The sequence below is a fragment of the Stegostoma tigrinum genome, chromosome 19, assembly GCF_030684315.1.
Source record: "Stegostoma tigrinum isolate sSteTig4 chromosome 19, sSteTig4.hap1, whole genome shotgun sequence".
Classification (NCBI taxonomy): Eukaryota; Metazoa; Chordata; class Chondrichthyes; order Orectolobiformes; family Stegostomatidae; genus Stegostoma; species Stegostoma tigrinum.
In genome coordinates, this window is record NC_081372.1 from 24,962,592 (window position 1) to 24,978,490 (window position 15,899).

The 15,899-nt window shown below is 39.0% G+C and overlaps 1 protein-coding gene across 5 annotated transcripts in view; it reads left to right on the plus strand.

Annotated features, from left to right (window-relative positions):
• The window catches only part of soga1 (suppressor of glucose, autophagy associated 1), a 99,936-nt gene that overhangs the window by 6,343 nt on the left and 77,694 nt on the right, over positions 1–15,899 (plus strand). For all 5 annotated transcript variants that reach the window (XM_048550203.2, XM_048550208.2, XM_048550205.2 and 2 more), the window contains exons 2-3: positions 1,186–1,410; positions 7,026–7,184. In XM_048550203.2, the coding sequence (XP_048406160.2) occupies positions 1,186–1,410; positions 7,026–7,184 (384 nt within the window). The remainder of the gene's footprint in view (positions 1–1,185; positions 1,411–7,025; positions 7,185–15,899) is intronic.

Consider the following 15,899-nt stretch of genomic DNA (forward strand, 5'->3'; position numbering starts at 1 on the left):
AAAATTTAAAATCACACTTGTGTTGCAACCATAATTGGATTGTACACTCATCTTGTGATGTAATGACTGATTTAGTTTGAAAATAATGGTTTTTCTTGGTATTTTTAGATTTTTTCTGACAAATGCTCATTACTAATTTTTTTGTGGAATAAAAAAACACACTGAATTACTTTGACTACAGCTGGGAAAATCACAGGAGGCAGTGACATCCATTCTTCTGTAGACATGCTTCTCAGTGGGACTTGGTGCATATTTGCACGATTGTTGTTAATCAGTGCATTAATAATATTTCACAAAAGGCATACCCCGCACAGTCATTTAATTGCAATTCAGGCAGCTTCAATCTATCACAGATATTAACCTGCTTTATTAAAACTGGTGACCAGTGTTATTCCTCATTTCATGTAACAGTGAAAACTGCCAAGTGCATTTAATAGTTTCTTTCCTGTAATGTTTGCAAATGTGAAGATTCATGTTTTGTTTAGCTTTCAGAATGGTGGACTTTCAGTTAGTCCATTCTGAGACTAGTTGCACTAGCTCCCATTCACTATAGATTATCTGTTTGAACTTCTTGGTTGTATTGCTTTGCCAGTGTGTGTGCTTGTTTGTTGTGTTAAGTCACCAGGGAGAAAACTGAGAATAATAAGAAAGGTACCTAGATACATGATGAATTCAATTTCAAAAGTGTCTGATTCCTCTTCCACACAGCCTAATTGTACAAATGATTGAAGGAACCTTGACGTCTGAGGTTATTGTTTGCATTTCAATATCAGTAAAAATTTATTATATCCAACCCTAAAGAATCATTTAAAATGTTGCAGTTCATTTTGAAAGTATTGAGGTGTTCCTTTAGTTCTGTGCCATTCTTTCAGTTTTAAACATGAATAACAATTAAGGAAGATTGGTTATTTAACTTCTAGTGTATTTAATTTTTGGCTGCTACCGTTTTATTCACAACTATTTTATCTGCAAGCTTTTTGAATTTCATTTTTTAAGAATATGGATTATGCCTTGATAGAACAATGAAACTCAACAGATTTAAAATAAGATGCAGCATACGGTTAATTTTCACTTATTATGTGGAGAGGGTAACAAAATTTACTTACTACTTTTCATTTTCTATCCTACTGTCTTGAAACATTGAGGCAACATAGAAACAATAGTATATTTCATTTTTGATTTCAGGATGAAATTGAGGAGCTTCGAGCTGAAATGCTAGAAATGAGGGATATCTATTTGGAAGAAGATGTTTACCAGCTGCAGGAACTTCGTCAAGAACTAGACAGAGCAAATAAGACTTGCCGCATCCTTCAGTATCGCCTGCGAAAGGCTGAACGACGAAGCCTGCGGGTAGCTCAGACTGGTCAAGTTGATGGAGAGCTAATTCGAAGTTTGGAGCAAGATGTGAAGGTATACATGCATGCTTTAAACAATTTCTCGGAGTATTCTTGGAATAAGTTAAAGGGATTAGTATGGTATTTAGTTTAATTTGCATTTTTTAAATGTCATATCTTACTGCATAGAAATCCTTCTACGTAATGCCTTCCCGGCCAACGTTTATTGCTTGAAGAGTTGCTCGATGAGGTTGGTCGGGCAGTTGCATTGTCATGAATAAGTTCACAGGAATGCGTGCATAGCGTCATCATTCACATTCAGCCATGAAGTGTCCAAGCCTCTCTCCAACAATGTTGATATGATGAGGTCAATGACAATACATTTCCTTATTTTCAAGCAGCTGGTTTGTTCACTTTTCTATCGGAAACCGGTTTCTTGAAAACCCAGTTTTTTTTGGAATGAATTTAATTTAAAAGTCGAATCGGCATCCTAGTTACTCTACTTCACTTTTATTAATGGTGATCTCCACTGTGTTAGTAAATCTTTAACATGAAATAAGTGAATCTCTTGCCCCAAAGTTCTTAAACCCACTTTTTTTTTGCTTTTTAAGAAAGAAGTTAATTTTTTTTGTGAACAGTTTTGAAGACAGGGACCACCAGCCTACTCAGTACCTCAGTTCTGTTATTAAAACCTTCCAGGAAATTGCTCCAATTCCTCGACATACACACTCTCAGTCCTTGGATTCATTCATGAGGCAAGCAGCACTAAATTTCTCACTCCACGTCCTATCTTAAAACATTTCTTTTGACTCTTCCAATCCCATCCCCTTTCATTGGGTCATGCATTTGCAAATGGGAAACATCAAAAATACAGTCACGTTGACAAGCTTTAGACCCTGTAAACACATTTTTTTCAGTAGCAAGATTAATCACAATCGTATTTCATTTTTGAGGTCAAATATCACATTACAGTCGAAAGCATTAAATACTTTCGAGATAAACAATTGGCTGGGAGCCCACTTCTGTTATTACTTCCATTTATTATTCAATCTATTATCTATCTTTCCTCCCCATTATGCAAGATGTTTTCAGTAAACACATAAGGAGAGATTTAATAGACAAGGCCTTTGTACCCCAGAATTTAACAGTAAGGCTTGATTTAATTGGAACATATAAAATTCTTAAGCAACTTGTTAAAGTAGATGTTGAGAAAATATTTCTTGTGGCTACCAGAATACAGGGTTACCATCTCGGAATAACGGATCGGTGATTTAGGTCTAAATTTAGGAGAAATTTCTTCAGCCAGTGTTGTGAAACTTGGAAAAGATTTTTACTCTGAGTGAGTTGTGGATGTTCAGTTACTGGGTATGTTTGAAACACAGGTTGATAGGTTTTTGAGTATTAAGGAAATGGAAATGGTGTGGGAATTTGGGTTTGAAGTAGAGGATCAGCTATAATCTTGTTAAAAAGCAGATCGGCTGAAAGTGCCAAATGATACTGTTAACACTTGGTTTTCACATTTTAGAAAAAATTAATTCACATTGATCCTATGGCCTTTGACCCTTCTGCCTGGAGGTGTTTGATCTGTCTTCAAAATGCAACGAGTTGAAATTTGTGGATATCCCTTTTTAAGTGCAAAGCTGTTATACGTAAATGTTCCTCACTTAAGTCAGCACAACACTAATCTTATTCTGTAGATTCCTAGCCAATTGTTTAACAAAAAGTATTTGATGTTTTAGATTGTAACATGATATTTGACCTCAAATATGAAATAAGATTGTAGGTAACTTTGCTACTGAAAGATATATTTAAATGATCTATGATAACACAGTGTGGAGCTGGATGAACACAGCAGGCCAAGCAACATCTCAGGAGCACAAAAGCTGACGTTTCGGGCCTAGACCCTCTCTGATGAAGAGTGTAGGGCCAAAACGTCAGCTTTTGTGTTCTTGAGATGCTGCTTGGCCTGCTGTGTTCATCCAGCTCCACACTTTGTTATCTTGGATTCTCTAGCATCTGCAATTCCCATCATCACTTTAAATGATCTATAGTTTGTTAATTTGATTGTATACCTGATGTTTCTTGTTTGCACATACGGCCGGATGAGTGGGGATGGGATTTGAAGAGCCAAAGAAAATGTTTTGAGATTGAACATAGAGTGAATGGTGTATGACTTTCATTAGCATTTGTCTTGAGTTAGTGGTCTAATCATACCAGTGTTAATTTTAGTTGGTATATATCTTGCAGGGAGCAGCATTTCAGGGGATAGTTATCAAGGGTGCTTAATACCAATTTTGAATATCACTGTTGGTACCATAACAAAATATTTGCTGTTGTATCACCCAGGCAGTCCATCATTCTTGCTTGAGATGTCTCCCAAATGTATGCTATTGAGTTAAACTGATTTGTAAAGATGGTTAGAGACAAAAAAAACCTGTAGATGCTGGAATCCGAGGTAGATAAACAGGAGGCTGGAAGAACACAGTAAGCCAGGCACCGTCTGGAGGAAAGGACAAGTCAATGTTTCGAGTCTGACCCTTCCCCAGTCCTGATGAAGGATAATACCTGAAATATTGACTTCTCCTTTCCTTCAGATGCTGCCTAGCTTGCTGTGTCCTTCCAGCCTCCTGATTTCTAACGATTTTTTTTTATTTCCCAATTACTCCCTTACTGGGAAATGTTGGGTTTAGGTTAGGTAACTGTGTAATTGGGGTAAAAATGAGTTCAGGGTTTTGCATTGAAAGGTGTCAGGCACGTGCAAAACATGTGGAGGTAGATGTGTGTTAGTTATTTAAATACATTTTTTGTAAGATTTCCCTTTGAGTGGTCCTGGCTTTCTTGGTAAAGTAAGCGAAGTTTATTCAAGTAAAAATCTAACATTTAGTCCTTAGGATGTTTTTGTCACCAATTCCGCTGTTGTCAAAAAGTTTTTTTATAATGAAGCTCCAAGGTGTAACTTGGAAAATCATATTGCTTTAGAGTGACAGGATATCATTAACATGTGACACAAAATATTAAACCATTGTCGAAATGAAGCAAATCTGACCGCTTCAAGTGTGGAAATCTTAATATTGCAAATACTGCAACCCAAGATTGGTTTCTAACAACTGGCACCCTTTTATTGCCTCAGAGCTGTCAATTAGCATCTAATGATGGGCAGTTTGTACAGCAGTCACACCCATGATGACTCTGAATCATATTAAATCCCGTTTACTACACTTGGCATTTATGCGTCATTGCTTGCAGAAACACTGGAAGGTTTTCTTTTTAATGTTTGTTTCATGCGCATGGCAAAATGCCAGTTTTCAATAGTAGAGAATGATTCCAGTGAGCTCCTAACTGTGCCATTATCTGTGTCGCCAGTAGAATTGTTTGCTGAGTTAATGGTTAGTTTTCTTTATAGAACATAGAACATTACAGCACAGTACAGGCCCTCGATGTTGTGCCAACCTGTCATACCGATCTCAAGCCCATCTAACCTACACTATTCCATATACGTCCATATGCTTATCCAATCACGACTTAAATGTACCTAAAGTTGACGAATCTACTACCGTTGCAGGCAAAGTGTTTATGCCGGAAATCACATTGGATGCCCATCTTTTTTTTTCCTTCTGTCACTTTGAAAAGCAATTACAGTACTATTCGACCCAGTTATACCAATTTTGAAGCTATATTTATTAACACAAGCAACGATACAGGGAAACCATATACATTACAAAATAAAGATTAAATTGGCTTAACAAGATATCATAATTCTTAAAACACTCTGATCATCTGCAAAGGTTTTTGGATGAAACAGGCAACGCTTGCAGGATACCAACCGAACAAAATTAAGCACCATTACTATTTCCAGTAAAAACATTTATCATACATAGATGCCATGAATCTCCAACCTATGGTGTTTCAATCTGCACAACAAATTAAAACTCTGAATATATGGCATGGAATTATTTTGAATTTATGCGTAACTCCTGTGTTCTGTGGTGAAGTGTAAATTAAGTGCAAAGTAGTTTTGACGCCAGGAATGATGTTTCGAAATGTTAACGTACAAATTATTAGAACTTGGCGGGGGGGGGGGAACGCCTTTTTAATGATTGGAAACTGAAATTTTGCAATCAACATGAAATGTTTTGGGAGTGAATCTATGATGTAGCAGGCTTGTTCCTCTTTACATAACAACAGATCTGCAAATGTCTTGATTTTAATGTGCTAGAAGGGCCAACTTCCTAATGCACAATGTTGTACAGTTTTAAGGTAATCACATGTTTTCAACTGGAGTTGAGAGCCTCTATCTGGTTTGATGCTGAATAATGGCTGTACTGTCCAGTCCAGCTCATTATTGCTTTGTCACACCATTCAACCATACATTTAGGATTATTATTTTGGAAAGTTTCAGGCCATCAGACTGAGTGCAGATGAGAATAGTGAATGTGTCTACTAATAATGCCAATGAAATAACATCTGTTGCAGGCATAGTACAACACAGAAGATCAGGGACTTGTTATCCAATTTTTTGACTAACACAATTATTTGTAAATTGGACATGAGCTGGTTTATTTCAGAACTTTGCATGTCATTCCATTGAGTTATTGTGACTTTCTGTATGATAACAGAAGTACTTTTTTCACTAAGATTTGTTTCAACTTGAATGCGCATGTTATCGGTGATTATCTGGCCATGGATTGCTGCTGACAATGTGCTGCATTATTTTATGATTGGCCAGAGAAGGATTTCTTTAGGTTTGCCAACTCTGCACAGACCTGTAGTAGCTAAGCACATCCGTCCTCCGAAGACAAAACTTCCAGTAAATAACTCTAACTCAACTATGGTCTGAGCTAGATAGTCTTCTATTAATCATCACTTGAAATTATTAAGTAAATGACAAAACTGGATGTGGCAAATATTAACAAGATCAAATCACAAATTTTTGCCCTGGTTTGGAGCCTTGAAAGGTTAAAATAAAAACACAAAATGCTAGAGAAACTCAGCAGGGCTGGCATCGTCTGTGGAGAGAGAAAAAGAGTTAACACTTTATGACTTCAGAGAAGCTCAATTTTAAGTGTCAATCCTAATTTGGCTTCCAGTACCATCTATGGAGGAGAATTCCATCTACACTCAATCCCCTGCGTAAAGAACTTTCTTCTTGTATCACTCTTAAATGGTAGACTCATTATCCCGAAACTGTCCCATATTCTAGATTCCTTCATCAGGGGAGAGAACTCAGCTCAGGATCTCAACTGTCATGCCCTTCATGTGAAAGTCAAGTATTGCACAGGCCTCATTCTTTTTGTGTGTCAAAAATGCCATGCACCTTGGTCAACTGATGTGTTTGGGATGATTTTGAAACAACACATGGAATGCGATGCTCTCAACAGTTCTCTGAAAAATATTCTTGAAATGTGTGTTTTTTTTCTTGGTGTTCCAAATGCTTTTGAACAGTAAACAGGATATTGAGTACCTTTTTTGGAAATAGGATAAAAATTCTTTCGAATGAAGCTTTTGCAACGCAGTTCTAGTATGTAAGAAATTCAGTGTGCCTCTGGTGAAATTCAGCTGGGGGCAGGAAGGAATTTGTCCTAATTACTGTGCCATAAGCAGGTGTGGCTTTGCGAGGGAGTATTTTGAAAAGAAGGCAAAATGCCAAGTGCATGTTCTGAATATTGTGCATTGACTTCCTCTATACTACAGGTTTCAAAAGATGTGTCTGTAAGGCTTCACAATGAACTTGAAGCTGTAGAGAAGAAGAGAATAAAGTTAGAAGATGAAAACGAAGATCTTCGACAGAAGCTCATTGAAATGGACGTTTCCAAACAGGTGTTACAAAATGAAGTGGACAAAATGAAAGAGGTAACACTGCTTATGATTGGCTGCTAACATCTTCAAATACCGAACGTAATCACATAAATATGTATGGGCAGGTTTTTCAATATCTCATTGCTAATTTGGGACCTTGCCCACAAGAACACTGACTGAAAATTGCAGTTGTATTTTCCATGGTTTTTAATTCACACAAAGCCTCACACCAGGAGCATGATTTTTGTAGAATGGGCCCGATAAAGGTCAATTTTATATTACAATGAAAGTTGCTGTTCAAATTAGATACACTACAGAGGAAACTAGGCAAGTGTGTGAGGAGAAGTGAATAGAGGGTTATGCTGCCAGATGTGTAAGGATGAGGTGACGTGGGCATACACTGCTCAGGCTCAATGGTCTGTTTCTGTGCTGTATGTTCCCTGTAACTATACGTAAAATGAACAGACTTGTAATAAATATTGCAAGCATTGATGTTTTGTATGACATTTTCCATTTGTGATCAGCTGATAAGTTTTTCTACTACTTCATGATCCAACTAAAAATAAGCTTCAAGTCGACACGCCCTTCTCATTTCAAGCCACCTACTACTGCCATTATTTCAAGTACTGCTGAAGGAGCTGGTGATACCAGAACCCAAACTATGTACGTTTTTCATTTAAGATCTAATGGGTGTAATTTTAAATCTGACAAGTAAATATTACTATCTTTCTTTCTACTAGCAAGACAAATAAAACAAATTTCTAACTAGTTTTATCAGTTTTCAGTTGTATTACGAGAACAAATACCACATCATCGAGCTAACAGAATTATTGGGGTAGTTTTACTGCACTAAGTATTCAACTGGAACAGTTAATTCAACTTGCCTAGCTTTTAACTCCCTTTCCCTCAGCTGTCCAAAACTCTTCAACGTTTATTGAAGCCCACTGTGGCGACAGTTCCATTTTGCCCAGGGTCAATTTAATGGAGTCAGTTCAGCTGAATTCAGAATATAAACTGCTATACTACTGAGTGAAATATTAATGTTGTGTAGTCCCAGTTCCAAGTTTCCGACTATTAAAGATTAAGGATAGTGCAATCTGTTTTACATCTTTCTATTAGAGAACTGATACCATTATTTACTTTTTGAATCTTTTGCAACTTAATTAGGCTACCATAATTTTTCACTGGGAACTTTTAGTCCAAACAAGAAATCTGTGCTGCGGGATCAATAAATTGAAAAATTATAATTGTAGAATATTATGTTTTTAATCCTTTTATGATAATCATTTCTTTCCATATTGGATATCTGACCTTTTTTTTACCTGAGTTCAACACTGATGGCATTTAGCAGTAAGTTTCCTTTTCATTTTTAATCAGAGGTTATGCACAATATGACAAGGTAAGAACAAGCTCTTGCAAAGTGGTAATTAATGAACCACAAATTTTGCTCCTGTCTGTTCTAAAACTACTCATTATTTAAAGTGTTGCAATTTTTCTACTGTGGCATATTACTAACTCCTGTATCTTGACTGATATATCTTGTCAGAAGTGTTGCTACTGAAGCATTACAAATGGCTAGCTCTAACATTTGTTCTGAATTATAGTCTATTAAAGCAAGGCTTCTTGACCTTTTGCAACTTATTCCGATTTTTAAAAAGCTTAGGCACATGATTTTTCTGAGAATAAATTTGATTGCTAATTTGTAAATAAAAAAAACCAAAATGAGACAATTAAGTCATTACTGAGAAGCATGTGGTTGCATTCGATTGCCAAAAATGTAAATTATTGTGGTCCCGCCTAGATAACCTTCACATCGTAGCATTGGGTCCACCCCCCTGGCTCAGAAACACTGTTCAAAAAATGATTGATTTCAAAATCGCATGTTTATGTCCAATTTATTAAAAAAATCACAGTTTTTAAAAGATGAATCTAATGCTACAATGTAATACAACACTTATCAAAAGAATGTAGCCATGACGTGCCACAGTAAGAATTGGATTTTGTTTCTTGAAGCCAGGATTTTGCTGTATTTTTGTGGGCTTGCATTCTTCCTCTTAGCTCCCCTGAAATCTTCCCAGCTGGAGTCTGAAGAAAACAAAATGAAGGAACTGTGGATGCTGGAAATCAGAAACAAAAACAGAAATTGCTGGAAAATCTCAGCAGGTCTGGGCAGCATCCGTGGTGAGAAAGTAGAGTTAATGTTTCTGGTCCAGTGTCCCTTCAGAACCCAGTTCTGACAGGCAGGCAGGTGTTGGTTTAACATTTTTTATCAAAAAGACCACGTGCCCCATAGTATTGCTCTGGAGTTTTAGGGCTCAGCCTTCTGAAGACGGACTTGAACCCTCAACTAATTGACTCGGGTTAAAGAGTTCTATTAACAAGGCACAACTGACACTATTCTAAGGCAAATGAATCTACAATGTTTTTGAATGGTTTGCAGCGTCACTGCACACATGTTTAACATTCAGACTTCATGTGCAAAAAATAATCAGGGATGGTCAGGTAGTGTTATCAGGAAGTAATGAAGTTTGCAATGAGAAGAAACCATCCTGATGAGCTATTTGTAGTAATGTGGTTCTATTGCATTTTCATAATTTCTTCCGCTCTGCTTAAAGGTATTTTCTAGCTTGCACCCATTTAAAATTGCATGACCCAAAACACTTTCAGAGATAGTAAGAACTGCAGATGCTGGAGAATCTGAGATAACAAGGTGTCGAGCTGGATGAACGCTGCAGGCCAGGCAGCATTAGTGGAGCAGGAAAGCTGACGTTTTGGGCCTCGACCCTCCTTCAGAATTTTTCTGAAGGAGGGCTGAGGCCTGAAATATCAGCTTTCCTGCTGCTCTGCTGTTTGGCCTTCTGTGTTTGTCCAGCTGTACACCTTGTTATCTCCTGACCCAAAACACTGCTGCTTTTATCCATGATAAGAGATAATGGGAACTGCAGATGCTGGAGAATCTAAGATGACAAAGTGTGAAACTGGATGAACACAGCAGGCCAAGCAGCATCTCAGGAGCACAAAAGCTGACGTTTCTGAAGCTGGCTTTTCTGATGAAGGGCCTAGGCCCGAAACGTCAGCTTTTGTGCTCCTGAGATGCTGCTTGGCCTGCTGTGTTCATCCAGCTACACACTTTGTTATCTTGTTTTTATCCATGCTTGCTTTAAGTCTTGTTAACTCATCAGCTCAGTGCCTGCTGATCCACAGTGACTTCACATCTGACCGCACCTGGATTTCAACTCAGAGCCTATCTGTAATTTTCATGTTCCTCTGAGATCTTGCCCCACAGAATCTCTCTCAGCCTCCCTTGGTGACACACTGTTCTGAGTTATCTGCAATCCTCGTGCAATGTCATTGTTTTCTTTGCTGCACCATTGATTGCAATACTTTTAGCTGCCTATGACCCAACCTTTTTGAAAATCCATCTGAACTCATCCATAGTTCTTGCTGAAGTATAATTTAGCCAGGCAGAAAATATTTCTGTCACAGAAGTGGCAAAGGAAATGGCCCTGACAGCATCCCAACTGAAGACTTGTGCTCCAGAACCATCTTTGTCCAGAGCCAAGTTATTAGCAGTGCGTCTAAAATGGCTGACATCTGTCCAACAATTTCGAAAATTGATCATCTATGCTGGTCGACAAAAACCAGGATAAGTCAAATCTGACCAGTTAGTGCCTGTCAGTCTAATTTCAGTCATCAAAGATATCACCAGTGGTGCTATCAAGTAACACTGAACAACAGCCTGCTCACTGATTCTCAGTTTGGGTTTTGCCAGGGCTTTTACAGTCTTGGGTCCAAACAAAAACAAAAGAAGTGAATTATAGAGGTGAGCTGAGAGTGGCAGCTGTTGACATCATAATGCTTTTGACTGAGTGATACCCAGTGACTTTCATTTTGCAAGGGCTCCTGGATACTTCAGAGGGAAAACTCTCCGCTGGTTGTCATAACGCCCAGCACAAAGGAAGGTGCTTGTGATTGCTGAGGGCAGAAGTTCCTCAGCCTAACTGTCTTATTCTAATAAATCCATCGCAAGTTCAGAAGTAGGGTATTTGCTTCTTTTTTGCAGTGTTAAGTGTCAGTGCCGACACATTTGGTATTGAAACAGTCTGTGTTATTAAAAAATGTGTATACTGGATAAATTATTTCTGATTTCAAAATAGAGACTGACAGGTGTGGGTCAGTTCTGTGAAGTTTATATTTAAGAAAGGTCAAAATCAATTTGGAACAGTGACAAAAATACATCAGTTCCAAGAAAGCATGTGATTGCAGTTGAGTGCCTGGGAGAACCTCTGTCATTAAAACATTTTATATTGTTGGGTTTATGATAGGCCAAGTGCACAGATTAAGTCAATTACTTTAGTTTTCACTTCAAAACAGAAGATTCAGAATTTTAGTTCAGAAGAACTGTGAGTTTAGAAGAGAGCAGTTATTTTTCCCCTTCCTAGCAGGCAAACCAAATTTTTTTTTAAATTAAATCCAGGAGATCCAATAACCTTCAAAAAGGTGATTCCAGATCTGTAGAGCATCTAAGCCCGGAAAGTTTGGATAGAAATCTACAAGTTGTTAAAACCTTAAAAATCTAGGTTTCATGCTGGGGTCTGACCTTTCTAGATTTACCATCAGCTGGGGCCATAATAATGCCTACATGCCACAAGACCTGGACAAAATATAGGCTTGGACTAATAAACAAAAAGTAACTATTTCTTCACAAACGTTTCGACAAAGACCATCTCCAAAACGAAAGAACTTAACCATTCTGCCTTGATGTTCAGTGGTGCTGCCGTTGTTGGATCCCCTGCTGTCAATATCTGCAGAGTCACCATTGACCAGAAATTTAACTGAACTGAACCAGCCAAATAAATGCAGTGGCTACAACAACAGGTTAGAGACTAGGAATACCTCCAGTTACCTCAAAACCTCTCTATGATCCCCAAATCAACAGTGCGAAGACATATTCTGAAATTGCCTGGATGCGTACAACTCCAGAAACTTTCCATCAATGAGGACAAATTAACTGCTTAATTTCATCATAGGATCCCTACAGTGTGGAAATAGGCCCTTTGGTCCAACAAGTCCACACTGACCCTGAGAGCATTACCCCCCAGACCCATCCCCCTATAAGCCACCTAATCTACACATCCCTGAACACCAAGGGCCAATTTAGCGTAGCCAATCCACCTAGCCTACATACATTAAGACTATGAGAGGAAACTGGAGCGCCTGGAGGAAATCCATACAGATGCAGGGAAAGCGTGCAAACTCCACATACAGTTGCCAGAGGGTGGAATTGAACCCAGGTCCCTGGCACTGTGCGGCAGCAGTGCTAACCACTGAGCCACCATGTCTTCCCCCATTTTCACCCCTCCCCCCCCCCCCCACCCCACCAACCCCTGCATGGTCATTGTGACAGTTGTGTGTGCCATATACAATATGTACTGCGCTAACTCACTGCAGCCTCTACCACAGAGAAGGACAGGGATAGCCAAACACAATGACCTGTGAGATCATTCTCCAACTCTTACCCCATCCTGACTTGAAACTACACAACATTCTTTCATTATAATGGTGTTAAAATGCTGGAACCCCTTTCTTAACACCACAGAGCATGTACCAAACCACGTGGACCGGAGCAGTTCAACAAGCTGCCACCGCCTTTATATGGGCAATTATTGCTGGCCTTACCTGTGATGTTTAGATTCCGTGAATTTTTTAAGAAGATTCAGGTAAAATTACACTATTGGAGAAGACACACTGTATTATAGAGAGCAAATGTAGTAATGAAGCATAAAATGCAAAACATGTAGTTTTGACTGGCCCTCATACACCCAAGAACACATCCTAAGTCAGCTTGAAATCACTGTGACCACATTTCAAATGCATTACATAGAAGGCATAGCACATAACGGATCATCCTACCCTCTGGGCCCTCTTCCCAACCTACTTTATTTAATGTCATCATCAAATATTTCTTTTTCCATCATTCACTCAATAAGATCCCTTTAAAATCGTGACTGATATTTGTCTCCACTATATCATGTTGTAACAAGTTTTACGTTCCAACCGCTGATGTTGTTTCTCACTGAAAAGGCTTTCTAGAGCCCTGTTAGTCCCATATGCCTCACAGTGCGGTTTTTATTCTTGCAGTTCATTACCTTTATAATGGTTTAGCACTTTGGCTGAATGGGTGATGTTACATTTTGTGGAGTAAGTACATATGAAATACATTTCACAAGAAGTTCAGCATCAGTGTCTCAGTTTCCATCAAACTCAACTGTCCTTTGGTAATACAGTGCTTCCAAAACCTATCCCAAGAAATTTGCCTGGTTGTCCATGCTGTCATGTTACCTTACTAATGATTAGAACTATTCTTCCTCCGACTTCTCCAATACATATTAGCTTACACTTGTATTTTCCAGCCATAATATCTTCAAGCAGATTAACCCAGCTTTTGTGTCCTTCCTATACTTGGTGCCCAATAATCAGCTGTTCTTAGGGATGTTTCATTAGATTTAATAGTTGTTCATGTGAAAGGTTTTCATGAATTAACTAGAAAACTCATCGAACTTCAAGCTGCCTCATGATCATCTGAGGATTTATTTTCAGTTTCGGTGGTGTCCTTTAAATTTGGTCACCACCCTGAGCTATACTTAGATGGAGTTGAAATATTCAGTTCAGTACACCAAAAATCTTGGCTTGGTCAGTCAACACACCCCAATGACTGCTACCCCTCACTTTTCTGTTCAGTCACTCTGTCATCACTGTCTAATTTATCACTCTAAGTAGCAAGATGGCAGTTGTATAGCAGTGCAGCTTGTGGGGTCCTCAGCCCAGGAGTTTGGAGTTCATCTGTCTGCTTTTTACTACTTCGTTTTTATAAATTCCTTTCTCCGCTTTTTCTTAATATTTCCATTTATTATGTTACCTGTTTTAACTTCTTTGGCAGAAGGTATTTTCTCCCAGCCTGGGCCCCATGAAGAGGCCTCCAGCCTAGCACCGTAGTCTTAGTGTGGTGTGGCTGTCTCCCATTATGGCAGCCTCAGCCCAGAGGACCGGTCTTGGCTTGGCATGGCGGTCTCCAGGTTTGGCACTTTGCCCTGGTGTAGAAGTCTTCTTTAGGAGCAGCTTCTGGGTATACCAGCATTCATTGTCTTAACTGACTTTCCCCAAACTGAAATTGATCTGAGATTAACTTTCTTCTAGTTCTTCTTCTGATCCTCCTCCTCCTCCACCTCCTCCACCTGTGTGACATCTGTCATTAATACAGGCACCATCAGATGGTGACACATCACTTTTCACTGTCATTGTAAAATTACAATTGACAATAAATTGCTATTCTGTCCTGTTCCATTCTATTATATTTGGCTTATTCATAGTTTTTAGTTAATGCATTTCTTTCTCTCACTTTCAGCGTAAAGCATCCAGATTGGTCATTCCATTTTAAATCACAAAACAGTGAAGGTTTCACCCCTGACACTTCACACTGTTTTTCTACAGATGTAATTCTATCCAGTTTCTGCAATATTCCACTCTCACGGCTATTGACAATGAGCTATGCCTCAATTTTGCATGGTTTCCCATGGCATATCATTTTGAATGTGAGTGCTTTATTTGTATTTTCTTTCACAGTGTATCACTGTCACTGCTTCTATGGAAGTTTATTTTTCTAACCTGCACAGACTTTTCTGTGTTTATTCGATACTGAAGTTATGGTGGGTGCTCCTGTGAGAGTAGGGTGGATCAGTCTGAGCAGGGTTAGGTAGAGTCAAGGTTAGTTGCAGCACAGGGCAATGCAAAATGTCCAATTTTAAGATCGTGCCTGTTTTTGGATATCCAGATTTGAGGCTCGGTACTGGCACATCCACAATGGTGTTTGGAACAGAGTTCTAGGATTTGGACCCCGTTAAAGAACAAAAATTTAGTTCCAAATGAAGCTGGTGCGTCATTTGAAGGGGACCTTGCATAGTGTTCCCATGTATCTGCTACCCTTGCCCTTCTCTTTGGTAAAGGTTGTAGATTTCAAAGGTTCTGTGAAAGGAGCTTCGGTGCGTTTGGTGGGTGGCAGTGAACGTTTAAAGCAGCAGTACCACTGCAGTGCTGTTCTGGAGCTGAAATTACAGACGTCCAAAAATTCCAACTATTTTCATCTGCTATTTTCCTTGGCATTAGGTATGACTGCGGTCAGTGAAGAATCACATGCTTTGTCTCTCTTGTTCACTCACTCACTGGATCTGGCCTTTCAGGGTAGGACATGCCTGGCTAACTTTCCTCAGTGTCTGATAGCTGCCAGTCTTGTTGCAGCTGTACTAGAATAGGTTAGCGAGTTTCTGGAGCTGAAGTGCTCTGGCATAGCTTCCTCCTTTTATAAACGATATTTTCACAGATTATTTATGCAACATGTCATGCTAAATGAAGTAAACATTTTTACTCTCTTCAGTACTAACTGTATCACAATATTCTTAACCTTGCAATCCACTGTGACAATATAAGTTGCTTCTACTAAACATAAAAACACCTCCTAGTCGCGAACCATTTTAACTCCCCCTCCCATTCCTTACACAACATGTCCATCCTGGGCCTCCTGCCACCCGAAGGTTGCAGGAACAGCAACTCGTATTCCGGTTGGGAACCCTGCAGCCCAATGGTATCAATGTGGACTTCACAAGCTTCAAAATCTCCCCTTCACCCACTGCATCCCAAAACCAGCCTAGCTCGTCCCCGCCTCCCTAACCTGTTCTTCCTCTCATCTATCCCCTCCTCCCACCTCAAGCCACA